Raw genomic sequence first — 27,141 nt, forward strand, 5'->3', positions numbered from 1 at the left:
TAAATGCTTGCAAAAGAAATTTTCAAACCTCAACTACAAAACAGCATCCAAAAACACATAATTATAGAAAACAGTTTACGCATCTGAATAGCATTTTTTTCAAGTGAGACCATTTGAGTAAAATTATAAAAATTAAAGACGACACATGACATTCATTTGATTAATAAGTATTTTCAAAAGATTTTCTCAATGAAAAGTGTCTACATAGTCATAAACCTTTAACAAAACAATATTGCATCATTATAATGGCCAGTTATTTATTAAGTCCATTAAATGATGTACTGAAATCAAATAATTCAAACCAAAAGATACACCAGGGAAAATATAGATTTCTAATAGAAGTCTTGAATCAGCTAGCTCTGTGGCTTAAGGCAAGGTTGCCATAGCAATCTCTGAGCTCTGATGTTTTATAAACATAACTATATATAATTCCCACTACACAGGACTCTAGGAAATTTAAGAAAACAGAACACATTACAGTGCTTTCTCTGCCATATAACATCATGTAATATTGGTCATTAATTGTTATTGAGTAATTATCCTATCATTTCAATGACTTTATCATTGGGAGATGTCAGCAAAAAGAATAAATGAATGAGTCTAACAGCCTTATAGAATAGGGAGCAAGAAATATTAATCTGAGCTAGGCATGGTGCTTATACCATACTCTCAAGAAGATAAGGTCTGAGGATTGCAGTTTGAGGCCAGTCTGGGCAGAAAAGTCTCCAAGATTAATTTCCAATTAATCAACAAAATGCCAGAAGAAGAGCTGTGGCTCAAGTGGTAGAATAACAGCCTTGAGGAACAATCCAAGCAAGAGCATGAGGCACTGAATTCAAGCATCAGTGCCAGCGAAAAAGAGAGAGAGAGAGAAAGATAGAAAGAAGAGAAAGGAAAGAAAGAGACAGAGAGAAAAAGAAAGAAAGAAAGAGAGAGAGAGAAAAAGAGAGAGAAAGAGAGGGAAGGAAGGAAGGAACGAAGGAACGAAGGAACGAAGGAAGGAAGGGGAAAGGGAGAGAGGGAGAGAGGGAGAGAGGGAGAGAGGGAGAGAAGGAGGAAGGAAGAAGGATCTGTCAAATTTAGGCAACAAGTAGAAGAATCAAGAAGTTAGCATCCAAAAGATGAAAATATATTCAAGAGCAGCATTTTCTGAAGAACAATATACAATTGCTCTGTAATACAAGAGCTCATGAAGTAATATCCAGGCTAATCATTAAGTCTTTGGTAATTTCCTTACTAAGGAATTTGATGGAAATTTAATATGCCAAACATTCATACCCATTTTATAGATGTTGTTTTCACAAAGTCCTTAAGGAAAAAGAAAAAAAATTGCCACTTGGAGAGAAACAGCTACATAGGGAAGGCTTTTATTATAAACATTCACAGACATCTTCATAAGAAACTGCCTTGAAGCAAAGACATCTCTCCTCGCTGCCTGTGCTACAATGAAGGCAAGTAGGTATAAAACTTGAGGACACACTAAGCCATAAAACCTTTCAATGCTGAACGCCCGTGGCTCATGCCTGTAATCCTAGCTACTCAGGAGGCTAAGATCTAAGCATCGTGGTTCAAAGCCAGCCTGGACAGGAAAGTCCATGAGACTCTCATCTCCAATAAACCACCAGAAGACCAGAAGTGACGCTGTGGCTCAAGTGGTAGAGTGCTCTCCTTGAGCTGAAGAGCTGAGGGACAGTGCCCAGGCCCAGAGCTCAAGCCTCACAACCGACAAAAAAGGAAAAAAGAAAAAGAAACTTTCAAAGCTTCCTCACATACAGAAAACACCTAATCTAACAATCTATGCTTTTTTTTCTTCTTGATTTATTAATATCTACATATTGGTCCTCTAATACCTTTTCTTTCAGCTATAAAGCCTGATGGAGCATGTACTCAGAACTGTTTCCTTTAATAGTTAAGACAAGCCTAGGCTGATAAACCTCTCCCAATTCCCTTGTGAACAAAGCATGGAGTGTGTAAATATTCTGTTAGAAATAAAGTCAGTGGTGGCCCATTTTCAAGACAAGACATTTGATCCTGAGTGAAAAATTACCAGTAGCTAGTGTGAATAGCAATCTGTAAATGTGCCAAAAGTTCATGCATTGGAAAGCCCATAGACAAACAAGAGTGATTGAAATTAGCAATGGACCCAAATAAAATGAGAAAATTGGTAGAAACTGTGTATGTGCCAAAAAGTAAATACTCAGAAAAGAAGAAAAAGGACAAAGGGAGGTAGAGATGCCAAAAGCCTGCTTCTAAAATTCAATCAATTTCAAGAGGTACATGCAGTCTAATTAAGAAAGTAATGGGGGAGGAGAGGGGAGATGGGAAGGGATGGGAAGGGGAAACAAAGGTAAAAGCAACCATGCTTGATAAGAAATGCACTCATTACTTTGCCCATGTAATTGTAACCCCTCTGTATGGTATTTTCACAATTTAAAAAAAGAAAGAAAGAAAGTAATATAACTTAGGTGAAGTCGAAGAGAATGTGAATTCCATGCTCAGACCAATGAGGAATTGGGGGAGGGATCCCAACAGGCTAGGTATAAAATTACTAGCTGCAGTTTTGGAGAGCATGGACCATCAGATAGAAACCTGATCTTAAAAGCCCACCATTAAAGTCTCACTTTTGCTTCGTTTCTTGTCTCACAGTCCATCTTCTGAGTTGGATGGGTAAGTGTGTTTCTCATATCCAGCAGGCTCAGAGCTAAGCTAGCTGACCCTTAAGTTTCTTCCAACTCTCTACCTCTCTTCTCAGTAACCAGCTGCATCTTCTCCAAGACCACTACCCCAGGAAGCATGGGAAAGCACCTGCCTCCATGAGGCCAAACGGCCAGGTTACAGAAATAGACTATTTGAGAAATAAATGCAAATGGCAGATTAAAAAGGGAAATCTCGGCACTTGGGAGTCTACAGCAGAAAAATCATGAGTTCAAGGACAATCTGTACTAATGAGATCCAGTCTGAAGAAAAAGGGGAGGAGGAAGAAAACTTTTCAAAACTAATGATAGTCGAAGTGATCTGTTAGAATACAGGACTGGGAATGTGACCTAGAAATAGAGCACTTAGCAAACATCTCAGGCTTTGAATCGCAGGATTGTGAAAAGGAAAAGGGGTGGGGGAGAAAAGAAAAACAAAACAGCATAAATGAAAGTCATAGAGTATTGGGGCAATTTTTAAAAATAAATGTCTATGTAAGAATGGAAATTGTAGAACTACATTTATTGTATTATAATCACTTAATAGTACTGAACCATTAAAAAAAATGCAGATAAGGAATTGCCAGTCAACATTACAGGAGGGGCTTAGGAATGGCTCAGTGGTAAAGAGTGAACTTAGTATGCACAGGCCCAAGGTCAATCCCCAGCACCAAAAGAAAACCTAGTTTTAAAAAAAGGGTAATATATTTATTACACTCATGAAGTAGTAAATAACTTCTGGCCAAAAAGATGAAAGCATTATCACAGGTGGTGCAACTGAGGATAAAAATGTAAACATATTTCACAACCTAGTATGTCATGAAACAAATAGAAAAAGTAACAGAAAGAGTAAAGAGGTAAAGTATAATGAGCAAAATCTAACATTCAGCCTCGATAAGAAACTGATAAAACTGCAAGACATCAACATTCAAGTTCAGCTTGGTAAGATTTTTTTTTTGGGGGGGGGGGTCTGGTCGTGGGGCCTGAACTCTGGGCCTGGGCGCTGTCCCTCAGCTCTTCAGCTGAAGGCTAGCGCTCTACCACTTGAGCCACAGTGCCACTTCTGGCTTTTTTCTTTTCTGCTTATGTGGTGCTGAGGAATCGAACCCAGGGCCTCATGCATGCAAGGCAAGCACTCTACCACTGAGCTACCTTCCTAGCCCTTGGTAAGATTATTTTTAAAGTATGAAAATATTAAAATCAAACCTCACAAACTACTGAATTAAGTAAGCATATTTAACAATTTCAAAACATGGCTACAAGAACATCTACTACTAGACTAACAAAAAATATTAAAATTACATATCCCAAAGGCACAGAGGAAACCCATATTATCTGCTCCCACAATACAAACCAGGGCAGTCTTTCTAGAGAGCAGTAAAACTGACTCTTTACCACAGAAATTCCCCGTGGATATAGACTTCAGAAATACAAAAGAAAAGGGGTAAAGCACTATAACTGGTGCAAAAAATATCCACATGTGCACTAAGAAAAAGTAGCAATGGCCTAAAGTAGAGGAAATAAGAAACTATGCCACATAATAAAATACTATGACATTCTTCAAAATAGTGAGTTTATGTAGAAGCCAGACACCTGTGGCTCACGCCTGTAATCCTAGCTACTCAGGAGGCTGAGATCTGAGAATCGGGGCTCAAAGCCAGCCCGGACAGGAAAGTCTATGAGATTCTTTTTTTTTTTTTTTCTTTTTTTGTCGGTCATGGGGCTTGAACTCTGGGCCTGCGCACTGTCCCTCAGCTCTTCAGCTCAAGGCTAGCACTCTACCACTTGAGTCACAGCACCACTTCTGGTTTTCTGGTGGTTTATTGGAGATAAGAGTTTCATGGACTATCCTCAGATCTCAGCCTCCTGAGTAGCTAGGATTACAGGTGTGAGCTACCGGCACCCATGCAAGCCTTGAGCTGAAGAGCTGAGGGACAGTGCCTTGACCCAAAGTTCAAGCCTCAACAACAACAAAAATATATAAATATGTGTAGAGCCAGGCACTGTTGGCTCATGCCTGTAATCCTAGCTACTAAGGAGGCTGAGATCTGAGGATCACTGGTCAAGGCCACCCTGGGCAGAAAAGTCCATGAGACTCTCTTATCTTAAATTAACCAACAAAAAACCAAAAGTGGAAGTGTGGCTCAAGTGGTAGAATACCAGCCTTGAGCAAAATCCCAAGTGAGAGCACAAAGCCCTAAGTTCAGGCCCCATTACTGGCATAGAAACAGAGAGAGAGAACAGAGAGAGAGAGAGAGAGAGTATTTTTAATTTAATTTAAACAAAGTGCACCAAAAATTGTGTGTAATGTATACAGGAAAATACTGTGTTGTTGTTTTAAAGAGCACATCATATAGATGAAATGTGAGGATGAAGATGAGAGAAGGAAGGCATCCATGTTGTTGATGAAGACCAGTAGTGAAGCAAAAGAAAGAAAATCAGTTGTACATTTACTAAGTTCTTCCTTTCCAGGGACCACAGCCTCACCTCCCATTCCATTCTTGCTTGTTCTAAAGTAGTGCTTCCCCAACTACTGCATGAAAGATTGAGGTTGTGTTTTGTTTTGTTTCTATTTATAAAGTGCTTGGTCCCACTGTACTTGACTAGTTCACAGCTCAAGCCAAAAGTGGGTTTTCTCTTACCTGTAATGCCCCAAACCCCAAACAGGGTCACAAATCTGACCACATCCCTGGTGTGCCTACACCATGAGGCTGATGAAGCAATATCTAAATACTTTCCAGTGCTGGTGCTTACCACTTGGCAGTAGTAAACCCACCACACTTTGTACAGCACTGGAGTGGTAATTAGTAGTTGGGCTACAGAGCAGCCCAAATCAATACCAGCCACACATGTCAATGCCTTCTCAGCCATACACACTCCTAGATCCCACAATTGCTGGTCACTGCCCTTGACTTTGTTACCATATCTCCTGGTACAGTCCCCATCTAATTGTCCTTGACCCCAGATCCACTTTCACTCCCATATTGTTAGGACTGTGAACATTGAGCTGCTTTTAGACAGTCCAGCTGTCTTCACCCAGGATCATTACATTCACAAACTGAACCACACAGTCACTCCTGGCAGTTAGGAAACCTCTGCTGTGTTCATCACTGAATCCAAAAAATCCCTGCTTCACATTAAAAGAATTCCAAAAAGAAGAATCCCAAAAAATCCTTGCTATACATCAAGAGCAAGCATGTGTGGAATGAATGACTATTTCTATATCATTTTGATAGATGGCAGATACAGAGTGGTGACCACACAAGGAAAGATTGTGCGGAAGAAACCAAAGATCACAATCAAAAACCATTCTAATTGAATTTTCAACTCACAGTCTATGTAGCCCAGTGATGACAAGTCACAGGATAGGTTTTTGAGTACCCCACCTACCTAAGGAGTAGTGGAAGGTTTTAGTCTAAGGTGGGTCAAGGAATAGTTCCTTGGACAATAAAGCTTTAACTTGCTTTGCTCATAACACAGGCCCTAAAGGTTATATGTGATTCTATTCACTTCTCCTAACCTTGCTTACACTACTTCTCATCTCTTAACTTGAGCTCTGAGGTTAGATAAATGACTAACTCGGAGACTAGGAGTTTCTCTGACAATCTCAGTAAGAATTCAAACTCCAAAAGCCAAAAATATCATTCTCACTCTAAAAAGGGCCCATTTTCAGTCTATTGAAAGCATATTCCTTGACTATCACTTATACTCCATTCCAGTCTTGCCAGAGAGATGCAGTCATCAATGCTGATTAGCTGAGCTGACAATGTGACACTCAGTCACTTAGTCCCTTCTTTACCCATCCCCCCCTTATCATCTCATCTCTCCCTACCTCCCCTTAGTGCCCAACACTCTGCTTTAAAGCCTTTGATGGAACTAAATAATGAGAATCATGAAAATTTAGTGAGCAGCCATGCATAGAGAAAACAGCCTAAGGCAAGAGCAGGAATGAGAACACTAGCTTTTCAGGTTTGTCAAGCTAAAGTCACTCTTAGCAGTAGTTCCAGTAGGACCAGACCTCAAGGGGTTCTGCAGGCTAGCAACTGCCATCATCACCCCATCCTACCCATATCCTACTTTAAGGGTTGCCCAGCTCAGCAATGACCAAAGTATACTTCTTTGTACTGCCTTAAATAGGATCTAATGATCATTTTCATAATGCACTAAAAAGAAACTGTACAAAGATTCAAGACTTTATTGTGACACCAAAAATCCCAAGGAAGCGTAAGCAAGAAACTGGATTCTACAGTGATTTTCTCTGGCAATACCTCTAGCCCACAATCAAAGCATAAGGAACAGAAAGCAGTATCAGAAACCATGTGTGGCCAGGACTGGTAACTCTCGCCTGTAATCCCAACTACTCAGGAGGCTAAGATCTGAGGATTGCAGTTTAAAGTCAGCTGGGGGAAGGAAAAGTTGGTGAGACTCTGAACTCCAACTAACCACCAAAAAGCAGAAAGTGGAGCTGTGACTAAAGTGGTTCAGCACTAATCTTGAGTGAAAAAGCTAAAGGACAGTGCCTAGATTCTGAGTTCAAGCCCCAGTATAACACACACACACACACACACAATCATTCATCAATACATTTCAATATAAATACAGAATATACGTAGTCATTTATTATTACTTTCATTGTATCACTTTATGCACTACCCAGAAGTACCATCAAGGACAAGGACAAAGTCACTTCTTTTTTTTTTTTCCCATCCCTTCACACATTCTGATTTTTTTTAATTTTATAATCTTTACATAGATATAAAAGAAGCTATCATTTAACAAAGCAGATTATAAACACAATGCCATCTTAATCAATGTCATCTCTTTCAACATTCTCATCTATCAAAGTCATTTCTTTTATATTGCCTGCTATTTAAACCAATGTTGAAAGATTCCTGAATATAAAGGTCAAGATTACATGTTTCAAAGGAGCAAATGACCGGTCTTTTTCAGTAAAAATGCATTGCACTGTCAACCAGTGGGTGTTCAGACAACTCTGTTTACAATGGTGTTTTCTTGGAAACCAGCCTCCCAGGGCAGGAAGGGAGAGCCAGCACATTAGAACTAGCTACCCATGTACTCAGGAAACAGGGTCACTGGATAACACTTGCTCTCCTAACTACAAAACAGTGCCTCCAATGGAAAACAAGTGGTCATTGACCCAAGGAGCAACAAGGGGTAGAGAGACAGATCCACCACCATCCCACATTCAGGACAGCACACATATAAGCACCACAGGAAGGCTGTGACTCAGACAGCCTTGCAAAGGAGACAACAGGGACAAGGGCATAGTATTTTCTAGAACATGCATGATTCAAAAGAAGAAGAAAAATGAGAAAACACTAACCAGATTATTTGCTTGAAACCATGAAATTTGAAAGCAACCTGAATGCTTAATAGTTTCTGGTACAGCCATGAAATGTAATACTTACCAGCCATTAAAACTGGTTATGGATGAGCATTTATTGATAGGAATTATGGACATGGAATTTCTGGGGTGAAGAAAGCAAGTAATAAATCAGCAAATATGATGTTACAAAACAAATAACACATACATTCTGCTTATGGGAACTTTTTTCCTTCATGTTGTCTTTTATCATTTTCTAATTAATATTCAGAAATATAGATTATGGGATTATGTTTTTGTTTTTGTTTTTGTACTAGTCCTGGGCCTTGCACTTAGGACCTGGGAACTGCCCTTGAGTTTTTTCTTCAAGGTTTGCGCTCTACCACTTGAGTCACACCTCTACTTCTCCTATTTTTTTTTCTTTTTTTCGAGGTATTTAATTGGAGATAAGAATCTCACAGACTTTCCTGCCCAGGCTGGCTTCAAACCACAATCCTCAGATCTCAGCCTCCTCAGTAGCTATGACTACAGGCATGAGCCACTGGCACCTGGCCTGTTCTTGAGTTGGTTTGGGGTTTTTTTTTAATTAAAAAATAAATACATATTTTCTTAACTGAATGTATTTAGAGAGAAATATATGCCGATGGAATAAGACAGTCTTTTCCTACTCTATTTTCGTGATCTTGGCCCCCTGGCTTCAGCAACCCAATTGCACAGGTACTTCCATCTGCATAGTACTGTAACTCAAAGCACAGTGTGGTCAAAATAGCTAAAAGACTGCCTTGCAGCTAAGGTACTTGGGAACACAAGTTTAAAAAAAAAAAAAAAGAGGTGATAAGGAGGGAGGCAAAAAAGACTATCAACAACTGAGAAAAAATGAAACATCAAGGACACTGGTCTGCAGCTGGAAGCCACTTGCAGGAGGGGGTGATCAGTGTGGAGTGTGAAAAGGGAGGCCACATAGTCCCATCCACGGGACAAGAGAAAGGGTATAGGGCAGGCGAAATGAATCTGTCCCTCTGCATTCCAGCAAGACAGCAGAGATACATGGTTAATATCCTACCTTCAGTCTTGGAAAGGGGAAAATAAGCAAGAAAGTTGTAAAGGATAATTTCTAGCAAAGATAAAAGTGATACAGAATCCTGAGGGTTTGAGTTCTTTACAAAGCTATAGAGTGGAGTCTGAGGGCTGAGATCTCTAGCATGAGGGATTAGGTAAGGAGAAGAGGAAGAGTATCCAAGTTAGAGTAAAAAAAATTGCAAAAAAAAAAGGAGGGGGCTGGGAAGGTGGCTCAGTGGTAGAGTGCTTGCCTTGTATGCCTAAGGTCCTGGGTTCGATTCCTCAGCACCACATAAGCCAAAAAGAAAAAAGCCGGAAGTGGCGCTGTGACTCAAATGGTACCACGCTAGCCTTGAGCTGAAGAGCTGAGGGACAGCGCCCAGGCCCAGAGTTCAGGCTTCACAACTGGACCCAAAAAAAAAAAAAAAAAAAGAACATAAAAGAGGAGGTGACGAGAGGTGCATAAAGATTGGCTGGACAGGGCCTCCCATGGACAAGGGAGGGGTTTTTTTTTTTTAAGGATGTTTTTATTAAAGGTTATTCTGAAAAGGTCAGATAAGTTGATGTTAGGTGAAATGAACCCCAAGATAAGTATTCAAATGTTTTTTTTTCTTTCATGTGATTGTTTCTAACATATTTATAAGATGATTTCTTTGTTGCTTTGTATGTCCCTCCCCCATGGTATAAGCCCTGCTTTCACTGTATTTGATATTGGTATAATTTGTGGAGGGGAATGGAAAAAAACAAATTATTTGAATAGGGATACAGGTGCACCCATTGCAACAAGGAGATGTACAAGTTGTTATGTGGAAAAATGAACTTTACAACTTTGGCGGGGGGGGGGGGATTAGGGGGGAGAGGGGAGGGGGATGGGAAGGGAAAAAGGAGGAGGCAACAGGCAACAATGCTAGATAAGAAATGTACTCATTACCTTGCCCATGTAATTGTAACCCCTCTGTATGATATTTTCACTATAAAAAAAAAGAATATAAAATTAAAAAATAAATAAAGGTTATTCTGGTTAGTAGGAAAGAATTACCAGCAAGGATAAAGAAGATACACAATTAAGAGGCTACTGTGAAGTTTAGATTCACCCTGTCGGACAGAGTAGCCACTAGTTTCATGTGGATATTTTAAAGTTGAGAAACTAAAAATTTAGTTTTCAATTGCACTGGCCACATTTCAGGTACTCCATAGCCACATGTGGACAGTGAGTTTATCCTATAGGATGTGGCAAAAGCAAGAGGGAATGGACCTCATAGAAGAGATGGGGGACTTGGGCAGATTCTGTAGGTAATTTTAAGATGTAATCCACTGGTCTAGAACATGGATTACATGATGATTGAAAAGCATGGAGTGAAGAAAAAAAGGAAAACTGCTAACCATTGGCTAAGTGAGCCAACTCTGCCCACGCCTTCTTTCATCAAGGGACCATCCAACCGTTAATTCAACTGTCAGATACTTCCATATCTGAAGAGCAGGCATGAATATTCTGATAATGAGAGAACAAATCCCCATTATATTCTGGCTTTTACAACAAACCAGACAAGAGTCTTGAAGTGCAATTATGTACATGAGGATGAGAAGCAAATATACAATAAGAAGGCAAAGCAAGGCTCAGATTGGGTGCAGAAAGCACATAATACTCAGAGGGGAGAAATACAATGGAGAAAATCACTATTGGCCCATTAGCCAGCTGTGGTGGTGCATGACTAATACTAGCTACTCAGAAAGCAGAGGCAGGAGGATTTAGAGTTCAAGGACAGCCTGGGCAAAGTTACAGAAACCCTATCTCAAAAACAAAATACAAATTAAGAGGCCAGGGGGTGTGATTCGGGTTTAGAACATTTGCCTTGCATACAAGGGATGCTGAGTTTAATGCCAAGGAAGGAAAGAAGGGGAGAGGGATGAAGGGAAGGAGAGAAGAAGGGAGGAAGACAAAAGCAAGCAAGAAAGAAAGAAAGGAGGAAGGGAGGGAGGGAGGGAGGCAGAGAGGGAGGGAGGGAGAGAAATGTATACAATTCCAAGAGTATGGGCCTCTCTGCTAACACTGACAAATCATAGTAGTGACTATAAAATATTAAGAAAACAATGCATAAATGTTAATGCAGTAACAATTCTTCCAGCATGCTCTGACTTGGAAAGTTTTCTACCCTGCAAAAAACACCTACAGCTTGGAGCTGAACATCCGTATCCAGCTAGATAAATTCATCACTTCAGATTTACTGTTTCATTGAAGCATCATTTACTAATTTTCTTTCTAAATATAAAAGCTAATCCTCTTTTTGAGTACTTCAGGCAATGAAGATGTTATGACTGGCAACAGCTGGAGATAGGATGGAGCAGGATGGGAAAGGCAGCTATTATGATTTTCACAGGAAAAGTGGGCAATGTGAATCTACCAATGGATGAAGACTTGGAGCTGAGTACCTTCAATCATGCCAAAGTAGAGCTATAGTAGCCCTGATTATATGAAAAAAAGAAAAAAAAAAACTGTGTGGCCAGAGTGTGCTTGCTCACATCACATCTGTAACCCAGCTACTTGAAAGATGAAGCTAAGAGGATCTTGATTAAGGTTAGCCTGGGCAAAAACTAGCAAATCCCTGTCTCAAAGAATAAGCTGGCTGGCATGGTGTGGCATGAAGAGAATGAAGAAGGAAGATCAAGAGTTCAAAAAACTCCTAACAGACATGATGGTTGAACCTGGTCCAAAGCACAACAAAAATAGCTAAAGTCAATGGGAACTTGGTTCAAACGGTAGAGAATGTTCTCCAGTATAGCCATATTTAAAAAAAAAAAAAAAAAAAGGGAAGTGGCACTGTAGCCACTCGCCTTGAGCTGAAGAGCGGAGGGACAGCGCTCAGGCCCAGAGTTCAAGCCCCATAACTGACAAAAAAAAAAAAAGGAAAATGTAAAGCAGCCTTTCAACAGTAAAACCTTTCTCCTCACTGTGTATGTGTTGGGGAGAGGGAGGATGGGTGTTCCCTGGAATTGGAGCTTGAACTCAGATCCTTGAGCTCTGATTTATCGTTGTGCTCTACCACTTGAGCCACACCTTCAGTTCAGTATTTTACTGAGAACAGCGTCTTGAGGACTTTTCTGCCTAGCCTGGCTTTGAACCACATTCCTCTAGGTCTCAGCCTACTGGGTAGCTAGGATTACAGGTATGAACCATTGGTGGCTCGCAACATCATTTCTTATTTTCATAATACTTTAGAAAAAAATAGTTTTTTTTTTAAATGATGTATCTTCAGGATACATGTGCCCTGATCAAGTAGTAAACATGAGGCTATCCCATATAAGCCCAAGACAGCCCAAACAGAGCTGTCTCCAAGGAGGCCAGACAATAATTTAGAGCTGTGGCCTCTAACTGTGGGCAGTCTCACACAGGACTACCAAATACACAACATCTCTCTTTGGCAACACTTCAGACAAGTCCCTAGAAATGCCTTGTCATCTTCTTGGAGAGATCATTTTACCCATCCCCAAGAAAATGGCATGTCCTTCTGCCACAGATGCTCTGGCTGGACAGTGAGAGATAATAACAGAAGCATTTAATGGATAGCCATGAAGGCAGTGCCCCTGCAAGACAAGTACTAGACAGGGGGGGATCCATGCTCAGATAAAGTCAGTAAAATTAAAACACCTGCTGAAGTCAAATGGCCTCTATGCAGTACGAGGGGAGTGAATAGAACCCAGGCCAATCTGGCCCCCACAGGCTGCCTAGTGCCTCTGAGAAGCAGATGTCATTTTGGTGACAGGAGCCAGGTGGGTGTCTGTCAACAAGCAAAGCCATTTTGGTGTGGGCTTGGAGAAAAGAACAGCTTCCTTTTTTTCCAGGCTGTTTCATTCAAGGGAAGCATGGGGGGCAGGCATAGGAGAGCTGGCCCCTGCAGATGAGTGGCCTGTCCCAGGCACTCTGCCAGGTTTCCTACAATGTGGGGAAAGGAAAGACATCCACTCCCTAAGCTTCCAAGGACAGACAGCTAGAGCTTCTGGGAGGTGTCAACTCCTGTTTGTCTGCTCCAAGGCAAAGACAATTTTCAAGACCCAAAGTTTTTTGGGCTCAGAGTTACAACCATCATTGTATCCAGAAATAAAACTGGAAGCCTAGAGAGACTGTTCACCGTGAGGCTCCTTCCAAAGTCCCAGGCTAGAGAACCAATGGTAATACCTCCCCCAAAGGGTCATTCAAAGGAACAATTCAGTGATTTATTCCAAAAACGAACCTGTAGATTACATCACCATCATCCTATACTTACCTCCTACTTCCGCAGCCCCATCCTGCATACCCAGCCTCCCCAACACTCCTGTTCAATGTTTATATTCCTCTGGTTTTCTTGTCTCCTGTCCAATCAACACACTAGTCCCATTACCAGACCACTAAAGCCATTTCTTTTCTGCTTGCTCTTCCATGAATTCAGAGCCTTGAACTCAGTTTCTAAGTTTGCTTGCTTCTAGATGGCATTCTACCACTTGAGCAAAACCTCCAGTCCAGTGTTTTGTTAGTTATTTGGGAATTAGTGCCTTGGACATTTTTTCCTGGGCTGGCTTTAAACCATGATCTTCCTATCTCAGCCTCCTGAGTTAGGATTACAGGCATCAGCTACCTGTGTCGGGCTCACCAAACCTATTTCTAAGAATTACTAAGGACATGTCTTCAAGTCACTACTTTCAACAGCCACACCCAAAGAAGTAACAAGTACAGTCATAATACTTAGTTTGACTAGTAGAAAATTTTCATAACTGCACCTCACTTGGAAGAAACTTCAGCCTCTTGGCCAATCACTATATAGTACATATGCAGAGGATTTACTCTAGATTAGTTTTATTTCATGAAATAATTAAGGACCATATATTTCCAAGTATGGCTTGTGTTGACCTGTTCAAACTTCTGATTCATGGAGGAAATACTTTCCTAGGTTCCTGTCCCAGCCCTAGAGTTTCTCTGCAACTTGAGTCAATCAGAGGGAAGGCAAGAAATATGTTCTGGTCATTGCTTCCTCCAAAATGGAGAAAAGATCATAATAGCACAGACATGGACTCAGGCCTCTCAAATGGATGAGTTATTTATAAATCCAGGGTCTCTAAACTGGGGACTGTCAGACTCTGAAATACAAACATGGACCACTCAGATCCACTACAGTTCCCAGTTTTCCTACACTCTCTTTCTACCTCACCTTTCTCATCTATACTACCTACTTTGAAATATACACAAGACTTGCATATAAAGTATATACTATATACCACTTGAGTATATACCACTTGGGCTACACCTCTACTTCCAGTTTTTTGCTAGTTAATTTGGGATAGGAGTCTCATGGGCTTTTCTGTCCAGGCTGACTTTGAACTGCAACCCTAAGATCTCAGCCTCCTAAATAATAGGATTACAGGCATGAGCACCAGTGCTCAAGTAGCATCTCCAAGACAACTCATGAAGTCTTCTTTACTTCCCCCACTCCTTCATCCACTCTATATTCTTCATCCACTCTATATTCTGTCACTAAGTTGACATCTTTTGTCAAAATCTCTATTGGGTTTAGCACCATCACTTAAACTCTATGTATCATCACCCTAAAGAACGTGCTCCTTTCCAGGACTGTGGCAGCCTTCAAGTTCAACATTTTTTTGTGTCTCCCACCTCCTTATCTATTCCTGATTCCACTCCCAGAACAATAGCAGTAAATGAGCACCATCCTCCTGCGGTCTTTTTGCCTAACTGGCTGGTCCAATAAGTCTAATCTTATCAACACTAACCTCTGTGACCTGAAGAGAAGTCACCTTGCGATACAGTCTCCCAGCAAGCCTCTTTCCCAAAATAGTGTCCTCTCTCACCCCCATGGAAAAGGCACTTCTCACCACTATGCCTTCTTGTACTCCTCCAAATAACACATATTCAGACACCATTTGTCCAATCCAGGAATTCCTCCAGATTTATTGATTGTTCCCAGGTTTACATCTCCATGAACATATTTTAAATTAGTAGTGTGTTAAAACTTAACTGTCCTAGCTCAAACCTGTAATCCTAGCTACTCAGGACACTAGGATCTGAGGATAGCTGTTGAAAGCCAGCCCAGGCACAAAAGTCTTTGAGACCTTATTCTCCAAATAACCAGGAGAAAAAAACAAAACAAAACACAGAAGTGGAGGTGAAGCCCAAGTAGTAAAGCACCAGTCTTAAGCAGAAAAAGCCAAATGTGAGCATGAGACCCTGAATTCAAGTCCCAGTACCAGCACACATACATACAGACAGACAGACAGACAGACACACACACACACACACACACACTCTCTCTCTCTCTCTCTTAAGTATGTTAGTGTGTTAGAATCTGTCTGTGACACATCAGTGCTTAACTATTCCCATCTATGTAAATGGAACATTCTTTTAAAAATCCTTGAGCAAATTATCAAACCTCTCTGACTCAGTACCCTCACATATAAAACAGGGGCAAGAACAGTAACTATATCCTATAACCCTATAGCAATTAAACAAGATGAAGAACATAAAGATACCTAAGAGTACCAGGCATTGGTAGATCACACCTGTAATCGGAGCTACTCAGAAGACTAAGATCAGACTATTGAAGTTCAAAGCCAGCCAGGGCAAGAAAGGCCGAGACTCTTATCTCTAATTAACCACCTGAAAACCAGAAGTAGAGACATGGCTAAAGTGGTAGAGTAATAGCTTTGAGCAAAAAAGCTTAAGGAACCATGCCCAGGCTCTGAGTTCAAATTGGGACCCAAAACACCTAAAACTGTATTTGATTAACAAATGAAAGCACAAGTACTCCATTGTAACAGAGATTCCTCTCACACTCTTCCTGCCCATGACTCTGCTCCCTCCCAAATGCTCACATTCCCTCTGCTTGCTAAAGCACCTACCGCAGTGCTAGGTGCATGGTAACCTCTACATGAGTAGTAATACTTGTTGATGTTTCATGTTTAATTGTGTCACAGGAAGCACATGCTATTTTGCACTTCAGTTAGTATCTCTAGCCCCAACACTCATTCAGATTCATTAAATTCTTGTCATTGTTGCTTTGCTCTGTTGTTCCATCCCTAAAAATAAGCATTCTTGTTCACATCTTCACTGTGTATTGGGATAAGGGCTATTCTCCAAAGATCACTGCAATATTGAATATGGCAGGGCAGGTCCTGGCCTTCCTCCGTAGAGCCCAGGTCTCTTGTCATCTCTCTGAGGGGAATGACACAGGTTCACCTCTACAAAGCTTCCTGGGGGCATGTAGAATCATGCTGCACAAAACACCCAGCACATATATTGAAGACACTCTGGCTCTTCAACATCACTACATATCATTTGATAAAATAAAAATACTATATTTGTTATTCCTTTTTATTTGTTTTTTATTTGTTATTCTTTTTTTAATTTCTTTTTTTATTGTGAAAATACTGTACAGAGGGGTTACAATTACATGGGCAAGATAATGAGTACATTTCTTATCAAGCATTGTAGCCTCCTCCGTTTCCCCTTCCCATCCTTTCCCATTCTCCCCCTGCTCCCCCATATTTGTTATTTTTGTGTGTGTGTGAAAATACTGTACAGAGGGGTTACAATTACATGGGCAAATATTTGTTATTCTTAATCATACTTTTACTCCAAAATGCATGCTCCTGATTTTTTTTTTTTTTTGGTCAGTTGTGGGGCTTGAACTCTGGGCTTGGGCGCTGTCCCTGCACTCTTTAGCTCAAGGCGAGCGCTCTACCACTTGAGCCACAGCGCCACTTCCGGTTTTCTACTGGTATATTGGAGATAAGAGTCTCACAGACTTTCCTGCCCAAGCTGGTTTTGAACCATGATCCTCAGATCTCAGCCTCCTGAGTAGCTAGGATTACAGGCATGAGCCACCGGTGCCCGGCGTTCCTGATTTTAAATAGCAGAAAATCAGAAAAGATGTGGGCATAGCAGCACAAGTTCACAAATGATGCCATTCTCAGTCCTCTACTCTTGTCCACTTAACTCCCCACTCACATCTCAGCTATTTCATAACTTCCAATAATCTGTATCCCATCTGCAGTAAAGACATACAAAGTGCTCTGCAAATAAGCAAAGTAAGGGTTTAGCCCAGATTGGGGAAAAGTCTTCATGACAAATACCTAAGATGGCTTTAAAGGATTACTGGGTAAAGCTAAAATGAGCAGGATCATAGTTCCAGACTAGCCTCTGCAAAATAGTTAATGAGACCCCCTACTTCAACAGAAAAAAAAAATGGATACAATCTTAGCAATTCAGGAAATTGAGACCTGAGAATCACAGTTCCAGGTCAGCCCAGGCAATTATCTCCAATTAACCACCAAAAGCCAGCATGGAGCTGTGGCCTGGAGTAAAAAAAAAAAACTCAGGAGCAGTGCCCAGGCCCTGAGTTCTAACCCCAGGACTGGCACCAAAAACAAAACAAACAAAAAAAGCCTGGACATGGCAGCATGTCATCTCAGCTACAAGAATAAGATAGGAGAATTATATCCGGTATCCGGGCTAGCTGATGAAAAGAGACCCTATCCTAAAAATAAACAGCAAGATGGACTACAGGGATGGTATAAGCTGTAGAGTATCCACCTGAGTTCATTCCAGTAAGATAGATAGGTGAGGGGGGAAAAGAGGGATTGAGAGAGAGAGATTCTAGGTATCTCCTAGCAGGGAGAGAATTAGGAAGTTGGTTTTAGGAATTAGTTTGCTTTTTAATGTGTGTATGCACGCATGTACCAATATTAGGGCTTAAACTCAGGGCCTCAGGCCCTCACTTAGCTTTTCTGCTCAAGGCTGGCCCTCTACCACTTGAGCCACACCTCCACATCCAGCTTTTTGCTAGTTAATTGGAGGTAAGAGTCTCATAGAATTGCAGGGAGCAGTTCTGGACTATGATCCTCAGATCTCAGCCTTCTGAGTAGCTAGGATTGTTAGTGGGAGCCACCAACACTCAGCTAGAAGAAAACATTCTGGCCAAGGGAAGAACAAGGGAAAATAACACAATAGAGTAAGAGGGAGGCACGGACTGCAAAAAAGAAAGGCCTTCAGTCTAGAAGGTAGACAGTTTATCAACAAGGTAGACTGCTTTGATGAGATACGTTAAAGAAATCTGAATAGCACCACTATCTAGTTAGGGAAGTGACCTCATCAATCACATTTTAGAAAAATAACCACAAGGGCAATGTGACAAGCAGGAAAGGAAAGAAAGGTGGTTGATTAAGAAGCTTCTGAGAGGAGCCAGGCAAGAATGATGAGGGCCTAAGCCTCAGCAGAACTTGTGACAGATGGGACAGTGAGGATAAATAGTAGATACACCCATGTTTGTTATAGCACTGTTCACTGAAGCCAAAATGTGGAAACAGCCTAAGTGTAAACCATTGGATAAACACATAAACAAAACGTGGTCTGTTCAGTAGGCGGAATATTATTCATCCTCAGACTGTGAAGGAACTGCTCAGTTAAGAATACAGGTACTTTCAATATTCTTACCCAGTGACATTGATCAAGATATATTGTATTCGTCAACTGCTTTGTTAAATGGCAACTCCTTTGTGCAACTACTTAAAGATAATAAAGAGAGATAAAGAGGGGGAAAGAGAGGGGGGGAGGGAGAGAGAGAGAGAGAGAGAGAGAGAGAGGGAGGGAGGGAGGGAGGAAGAGAGAGAGAGAGAGAGAGAGAGAGAGAGAGAGAGAGAGAGAGAGAGAGAGAGAGAGAGACAGAAAGAGAAAGAAAAACATAGATACAGGTAGTGCCAGGTGGTGCTGATGGTTCACACCTGCAATCCTAGCTATTCCGGAGGCTGAGATCTAGTTTCAAAGCCAGCTCAACCAAGAAACTCAGTGAGATTCTTATCTCCACTTTAAAAAACTGGAAGTGGTGCTGTGGCTTGAGTGGTAGAGTGCTAGCCTTGAGCAAAAGAGCTTTACCAAGGCCCAAGACCAGACTAAAAAAAAACAAAAACAGAAACAAAAAAACCACAGGTACCATCTTGAATATAGTGAGTGAGAGAATATATGTGTATTCTTCTAGGTTTGGTCAAAAAAAATAAGCAATATTCTACATATTTTGAGCAGGACAAGATTTAATTCAGGAAATTAGCAGCTTACAAAGTCATGAGAAAGCTACTCAGAGAAAGGCATTAAGAGCCAAGGTCAGAAATCTACCAATGGTGTTCTGGATATGAGGATGTACACTCATCACAAGAAGCTAGGAAACAATCTCAGGTACCCCCCACAATGGTGACTGACTTCCAGCGGAATACCAAGAAGCTGGTACAAAATGTCGATTCTGCTGAGTGTCACAGCAACAACAGCCCTTATAGCTATTCTTTCTCTTTGGCCTTCCAAATCTTTTACTGGCAGAATTAAATTCAGAACCTCATCATCAAAGATTCTGAAAAGTACAGTGTTAGCCCTACAATACGAGAGAAAGCCCAGCAAAGCAGGCACAGAACTTGAAAACCACATCCAGCTGGTCTCAGGTATCTAGAAGCAGATCCATTCTTATCTCCTACTCAGTGAAGGCAAATAGGTCTTCCCTTTCCAAGCAAAAGATTGAAAAATCCTCTAATCAAAGGCCAAAGAGGAAAAAAATCAAAATATTAACATTTAAGGTTATCACAAAGAAAAAGCTTACCCTACTGTAAATCTCAAAGTCAACAGAATAAAGAATTCCTACTCTTGAAACAGCCAAAGGAATTCCAACTTTTTCAAAATAAGTCAGCCAAATTCTCTCTTAGTTTGCTTCAAAAAAGGATGTGCCTGTTGTGAAAATTTTGTCACCTGTGGTTGTCTATGTCTAATATAATAACAATATCAACATGTAAATGCTACATTTCAGATGAGGCATACAATTAAATAGTTACATCTTGCTTGGCTAAACTCTAATACTTTGTTGTTTTAGTTTTTGTGTGTGTGTGTGTGTGTGTGTGTGTGTGTGTGTGTGTGTGTGTGTGTGTGTGTGTGTGTGTGTGTGTGTGTGTGTGTGTTGGCGGAGGGGGCATTTCTGGTTGTAGAAGTCTACCACTGTGAGCCATAGCTCCACTTCTGGTTTTCTGTGGGTTAACTGGAGATAAGAGTTTCACAGACTTCCCTGTCTGTGCTGACTTTGATCTGCAGTCCTCAAATCTCAGCCTCCTGAGTAGCTAGGATTACAGGTGTGAGCCCATAGCACTCTGCTTAACTTTAGTTTTTAAGGTATGGCCTGAAAACAAGGTGATAAACCAAAGACTATCCAACCAATTTGGTTGGTTTTTTTTGTTGTTGTTTTTTGGTTTTTTTTTGGGGGGGGGTCCAGTGGTGGGGGCTGAACTCTGGGCCTGGGCGCTGTCCCTCAGCTCTTCAGCTCAAGGCTAGCGCTCTACCACTTGAGCCACAGTGCCACCTCCGGCTTTCTTCTTTTTGCTTATGTGGTGCTGAGGAATCGAACCCAGTGCCTCAGGCATGAAAGGCAAACACTCTACCACTGAGCTTCTTCCCAGCCCTCTCCAATCAATTTGGAAGGTCAAAAACATTCTCATAGCATGACATTCTTTGCTGTTTAGCTCTCATAGTGTACAGTAGCATTTTCTAGAGGCTACAGGACATCTGATATCATCATTCCAGCCAATTAATGGAATAACATTGTTTAATTTTCTTCTTTTTAATTTCTAATATGGTAGACATTAAAGATAAAAAAAGAACATGAAAAGCTTTTTAAGGAGACCTTAAAAATATTTTCTATAACTGGGAGCTGATGGCTCATACCTATAATCCTAGCTACTGAGAAGACTATAGATCTATAGGTCACAGTTTGAAGCCAAGCCAAACAAAAGAATCTCTGAGACTCTACCACCAATTAACAAGGAAAAAAACCTATCAGTGGAGGTATAGCCCAGGTAGATCTCCAACCTTGAGTAAAAAAGCCAAGCAAGAGAATAAAGCCCTGAGCTCAAGCCCCAGTAACTGATACACCAAAAAGTTATACCAATGTTTACCAAAAAGTTTAAAGGTCATCCTGAAGAACAAGTTTTCAGTTAGTTTCTTTTGGAAGAAACTTCTGGCAAATAAAACTAATTAGATTCATTTTAGATTTATATCTTCAAAGGGGGATTTAAAAATTCCCAGCTGTAATGTATGTTGTCTATGCAACCTTTGTGTTCTCTTTTTGCAAAATGATAACTACAGTGTATACAGAGGTTTGTTGTAAAGATTAAATGAGCTCATAGGTGTACTCAAATGAATACCTAGAATCCTTTATGCTTCTAATGGATAAAGTGGTAAGGCTCTTATTAGGTGAAAAGGCACCTATTAAGTCTCAAATTTTAGAATGATATAGAAACACCTGGAAAGCTTATTAAAAATCACAAACTGACAGATCCTTAACCCAAGATTTTAGTGGGAAGCAAGTTTAGAGTTCCAGTTCCTGCTGGACCAGGAAGCATACTTGAGGACCTGTTTGCTATCATTGAAACAGTACCAGGCATATCAATAAATATTTGTAGAAGGAAAATTGACTGAATCCTTAATAAAAAGTTTTCCCACAAGTAGATATCAAAGCTTTCCTGGTGGGTATCTAAACTGGTGGTGACTACCAGGCCCTATCCATTATAGTTTGGCAAAGAGGTCCAGAAAGACAGAGATCCTACCATGACGTCTCAACAACACCAAGCCATCTTCAGAACTGCAGCAAATGGGAAAAAAGCGCCTTCTTAGAAAATAGTCCTTATGCTAGAAGGGAAAAAGTAAGTGGGCATTCTTCACACGCATTCTTCTCACAAAGTCACATAACCTAGGATCTCTCACCTCTCTACAGCTGCTGGTCTTAGAATTCTGGAAAATCCTACTCAGCATTCCTGGCACAAATGCAACCCTGAGGAGTGAAGGTGTTTCCACCCAGGCAGCTGGGATGGGCTGGATAAGCATTCCTCTCTTCCTTATCTCAAGTGCAAGATTCTGAGGTATATCCCAATACTCCAGAGAGAGCCCCAAAAGACTGAGCACCAGGCACACACAGTGAACACCAGCTTTGTAACTCACTCATTCCTTCCTTCTCTTTGTCACTATTCCCTCAGTCACTATTTCTGTTCCCTAGGATACTTTTCCAAAATAAAACTGCCTATTCTTGTCTAAAAGGCCAAGTTAAGATAAGGTATAGACAAGCACTCAACTCGCAATCCAGGGGGCATATAATCAACATGAGAGGGCCATGCCTCACCTATTAAATGCCTTAAAAATAAGAATTAGAGTTGCAAAAGAAAGAAAATAAAGACAACCATAGAAGATAGAGTATAACTAACTGTTCTGTTGCATGACATAGATTCTACACAATGCATGTATCCAGAGGAAAAGATGAAGTCAAAAGAAAGGGAAGAGTGAGAAAATAAATAAATGATAAATTATCAATAAATTATCACAAGGAAGAGTGATCTTAAAAAAGGAAATGAGTCCTACCCATTGAAAAGCCACAAACTGGCCTCACTATATCCACCAGAAATGGGTTAGGACAAAATATATCTGGATAAAAGAGAAATTCCACCAACAAGGAGAACAGATTTCAATGATGGTCCATAAAGGCTGTGAGCACATGCAATACTTTACATAAAGTCTGACACCTAACTTATTGGGCTTACAACTTGTAAAGAAAATTCCTTAATTTTTTACTTCCATGTGTGTGTGTGCATGCACACATGTGCCAGTATTGGAGCTTGGACACAGGATCTGATGCTCTCACTTGGTTATTTTATTCAATGAAAGCACTCTACCACTTGAACTACTCCTCTGCTTCCAGCTTTTTATTGGAATTAGAGATAGGCAGCTCATGGACTTTTCTGCTTAGACTAGCTTGGAACCTCAACCCTAGATCTCAACCTCCTGAGTAGCTAGGCTTATTGGCACCAGCAACCAGTACCTGGCTATTCCTTCTTTAAAGAAAATATGTATTGTAAGATCACTAATTAGCCAGTACACATTACGTATTATTCATTTATTGTTAAAAACCAAAAATGAATCAAGTTCTATTTTTACCCAGAGAAGTTAGAGCCAGATAACAGAACTAGAATTCTAACCTTGCTAGTTTCTTCATTACTATCACATTTGTCCCCCACAGTTGAAATCAACACATCTTACATGACAATTCCATGTGAGTCCTTTCCCAATGTGCCCACAGTCTGTAAGCTCAGCATCTGTAGAACCTGTTACCATGTAATTCATATACTCATGAAATTCCTATTATTATATTTATTCCAGCCACTGGTCAAGCTTCTGGGAATAAATGTCCACTCTCCAAAAAGACTGTATTTTAAGGTAGAAACAGGCAAATAAACATATTGCTGAGGTTCTGACAGACATGTTTATAAACTTCATATAAATGGAGTTCAATGGGGTAAAGAGGCAATAGGGAAATGACTCACAAAAGAAGAATTCTTTGAATTGAATCTTGAAAAACAGCACTATTAGGAAGGACATAAGAAACCGCTGGAGATGAACCAAGTCACAGAGAGATAAACTACACATCAAAGTGGGAAGGCTGGCCAGGCTGAAACCAAAGAGGTAAAGGAGAAAAATTCTTCCTCAAATTAAGCTCCTCCTACGTGAAAATAATGGAGGAGACTGCAATTAGTTATATATTGTTCCATTTGTTACTCACATCCTATAAAGGTGCAAAACAGCCATTCTTCATACTGGGCCTGGCACATAATGGGTATATAACAAAAAATTGGTGACTTCAGTTTTCTTCCATGTCTACTTTAAATGACACTAAACTGGTAGCCCGTGCCTGTTATCTTAGATACATAGGAGGCTGAGATCTGAGGACAGAGGTCCAGCTTGGGCTTATTAACCAGCAAAAAGGTTCAAGTGATAGAGCACCAGCCATGAGTGAAAAGCCAAGCATGAACGCAAGGCCCTGAGTTCAAGGCCAATACTAGAACTCACACCAAGAGGCATTATTTCAAAGTAACTTTCCATAACTGACTACAAAATCATGACAAAGTTTTGTGGGCATAGCCCAGTGATGGATTAGGGCATTTTCAATGCCCTGGGTTTGACCTCCTGCACAAAAAAAAAAAAAAAAAGACAGAAATTATCAAAATCTAACATTTTTTTCAGAAGTCATGGCTCCCTTTATCCACTTTCTGGATTCTGACCTTAACTCTTACTTGCCAAGTCCATCTTTTTCTTTCAAAGACATTACAAACAAATAAGAAGGAAGTATTTGTACTTTATATTTTGCATATGTAATGTCACTTGCCTGAAATGATGGTGTCATTTATTTTCTACCTATCTTTATCTATGAACTTTTTCAAAGTGTCCAAATCAGGAACTTTTTTTTTGCACTTCATCATTTTTACCTTTCTCTACCACAGCCCTACCAAGCTTGTGAATTTGTTTTGGATATGCATGATATCAACAAACGTTGCTCTGTTTCTTTTTTACAGCTGTGCATGTGTGAGCTGAAATCAGAATTTCTGATACTCTAGAAATGTTTGTTGAATTCACAACATAATGTTAAAGAAAGCACCACAAAGGGAAAAGGTAACATTATCAGGCACTGTGCTTTAAATGATGTTTATAAAAGCTTTCTTTGTCATCCTCCATTGAGATACACTGATTCACTGTCCTTATAAATAATCCCAGCCTCCTCCAAGAAACTACAGCCACAGAAATGAACTCATCATTTTACAGTGGACATCGTGCTTCTGGAACAGTGTTTGGCACATAGAAAGATCTTCTTAGATAATGCGGTAAATGTATTCAATAATAAGTTTGTAGGCAGAACTTCAAGAGCAACCCACACCAATCATGAGGTAAATTGTTTTACCCATAGTACACATTATGCTATCCCAAAAGACAGATCACACTCTTCTTCCCAGAATTGAGTCTGTGAAGTTTTTTAAGACCCACATTCCTTCCACTCTGAGACACAACTTGCCTAACTTAACCTGGCCACACCCTCTGAAAATGGCATAAAATGGATATAATGGCACTGCTGATCTCAGGCTACAAGGACACTTTTAAGTAGTGTGATGAACAATACACTAAGTATCTTCTTTTTCTTTCTTTCCTTTTTTTCTTTCTTTCTTTGTTTTTTATACCAAGGCTAGGTCTTGAACTCAGGGCACAGGCATTGTCCCTTAATGCTCTGCTACTTGAGCCACAATTCCACTTCCAACTTTTGGGTAGTTATTGGAAGTAAGAGTCTCATGAACTTTGTCCAGGATGCCTTCCAACTGTGTTCCTCACATCCCAACCTCCTAAGTCACTAAAATTACAGCTGTGAGCTATTACACTGAACATTAAATACACTCCACTCTTCAGAGATTTTTTTTAATTTAAAAACAGGCCATTAACAAATTGTAGATTTTTATCTCCAAATGATATTTTAATAGTATAGAAGAAAAGGAAGTCATAGAAAAGGTAAGTATGGAGCCCCAAAAGTATACCAAAAATACTTTTTTAAAAAACAGCTAACCTCATCCCACAAGGTAATAAAGGAAAATTTGGAATTTTTCCACTGGTTTGGGTTATTTTTGTTGTTTTGTTGTAGGCTTTTACCCACATCAAAACTATCTTCCACAAATAAAACGTGTTAGACTATTGTTGTGCGCTCCGCCTCCCCTCCAATCCATGCACCTCCCAGTGCATTGAGATATGCGGGGTGACACATGAGACCCAAAGTAGGAGGCTAAAAATAACCTGGTCCTCAAAATGACATGATAAACGCCAGACAGCTGAGTCACTTTGAAGCCCATTTTGACTCTTGAAAGGGTCATTCACCCTCTTTATGGTTCGTACACGTTTATATACAATTAGGTGAAAACTCCACCAACTGACTACTCGGGCTGGAACACAGTGATGTCTCTAAAACTTGCCCCTCGGGTCTCTGAGGTCACGATTCAGGACTGAACTTTACACTGGTGCTCGTCAGCCCGAAGTGACTCACTTGGAAGAAAAAGGGAGAAAGGCTCAGGCAACCCAGCACAATCCAGTGGTCCCCTATTTCTGCTGCCCGAGTGGAGATTTCTTCTGACATTCTAAGGACAAGAAGAGTGGGTAGAGATGGGAAGTGGTGGGAGATACTCTCTGCGTGGACAGCACAATTGCCCAGGCGTGGGAATTCCTGGGGAAAACTAACCTTTCCAGAAAGAGTAACGCTGTGTGCGACCTAGGGGTGGGGAACCATGCCTCTGCCACCGAGCCGCCTGCCCGATCGCACCCCAAGAGGACGCGGGCGGTGTGAACTGTGAAGCTCCGAACAGGGAACTAACTCTCTGATTCCATCTGTCGTTCAGACAGTGGAGGGGCTCTGGGCAAGCTGCTGGAAGCCTGGCTGGGGGGCCGAGTCTTCGGCCGCCGCGGCCGTGGGGCGCTCGCACAGTGCCCGCGGGACTGCGGCGCCCCGGAGCCCGCTCCCGCGCGGGGAGGAGGTCCCGGGCGGCGCAGCGCATCTTCGGCCCCAGCCTCACGTGCCGCGGGGCTCGGTGGCTCGCGCTCGCCCCGGGCCGCCGGCAATGCCTCCCTCCCCGGAGCGCCTCACTTACGGGAGAGTCGTAGGAGAAGGCGCACTCGTTCTTGTAGACCCTGTCCCCGGACCTGGGCACGCGGATCGTGGGCATGTGGGGCACCAGCAGCTCGCCGATGTCTCCTGCGGCCATCTTCCTGCTGCCGCTGCCGCCCGGCATGCTGAACAGGGCGCCCCGGCGCTGCATGGCCGCGCGCGCACAAGCCGAGCCCGGCAAGGGCCGGGGCCGGAGACCGGGCGCGGGGTCTATGGGCGATCGCGGCGCCTGCGGACGAGTGGCTGTGCGGGAGACCGGAGCGCAGCCGGGGCGGGCGCGGAGAGCGGGCCGCGGGGCGGGAGCGGACACCAGGGCCGGGAGCGCGGGGGAAGCTGCTATTTTTAATCCAATGGCGAGTCGCCGGCCCAGCTGCAGCGTCAGGCGGGGCGCCGGGGAGCGCCAGCCGCAACGCGCCGGGGAGGGGGCGCTGGAGGGGGCCGGACGCCCGGCCTCGGGCGGCGGCGGGGGAGCCCCCAGCGCGCGGGAAAGAGGGCGGGGACGCTGACGCCGGCCACTGCCGCG

The 27,141-nt window shown here is 41.7% G+C and overlaps 1 protein-coding gene across 1 annotated transcript in view; it reads right to left on the reverse strand.

The window, feature by feature from the left end:
* Usp13 (ubiquitin specific peptidase 13) overlaps nt 1–26,770 on the reverse strand; it is a 134,288-nt gene extending 107,518 nt beyond the window's left edge. Inside the window, exon 1 of the mRNA XM_042669821.1 lies at nt 26,602–26,770. Within this exon, the coding sequence (XP_042525755.1) occupies nt 26,602–26,769 (168 nt within the window). The 5' untranslated portion in view covers nt 26,770. The remainder of the gene's footprint in view (nt 1–26,601) is intronic.
* Nucleotides 26,771–27,141: the final 371 nt, after the last annotated feature.

The sequence above is a fragment of the Dipodomys spectabilis genome, unplaced genomic scaffold (genome assembly GCF_019054845.1).
Source record: "Dipodomys spectabilis isolate Male_0828 unplaced genomic scaffold, ASM1905484v1 ptg000506l, whole genome shotgun sequence".
Classification (NCBI taxonomy): Eukaryota; Metazoa; Chordata; class Mammalia; order Rodentia; family Heteromyidae; genus Dipodomys; species Dipodomys spectabilis.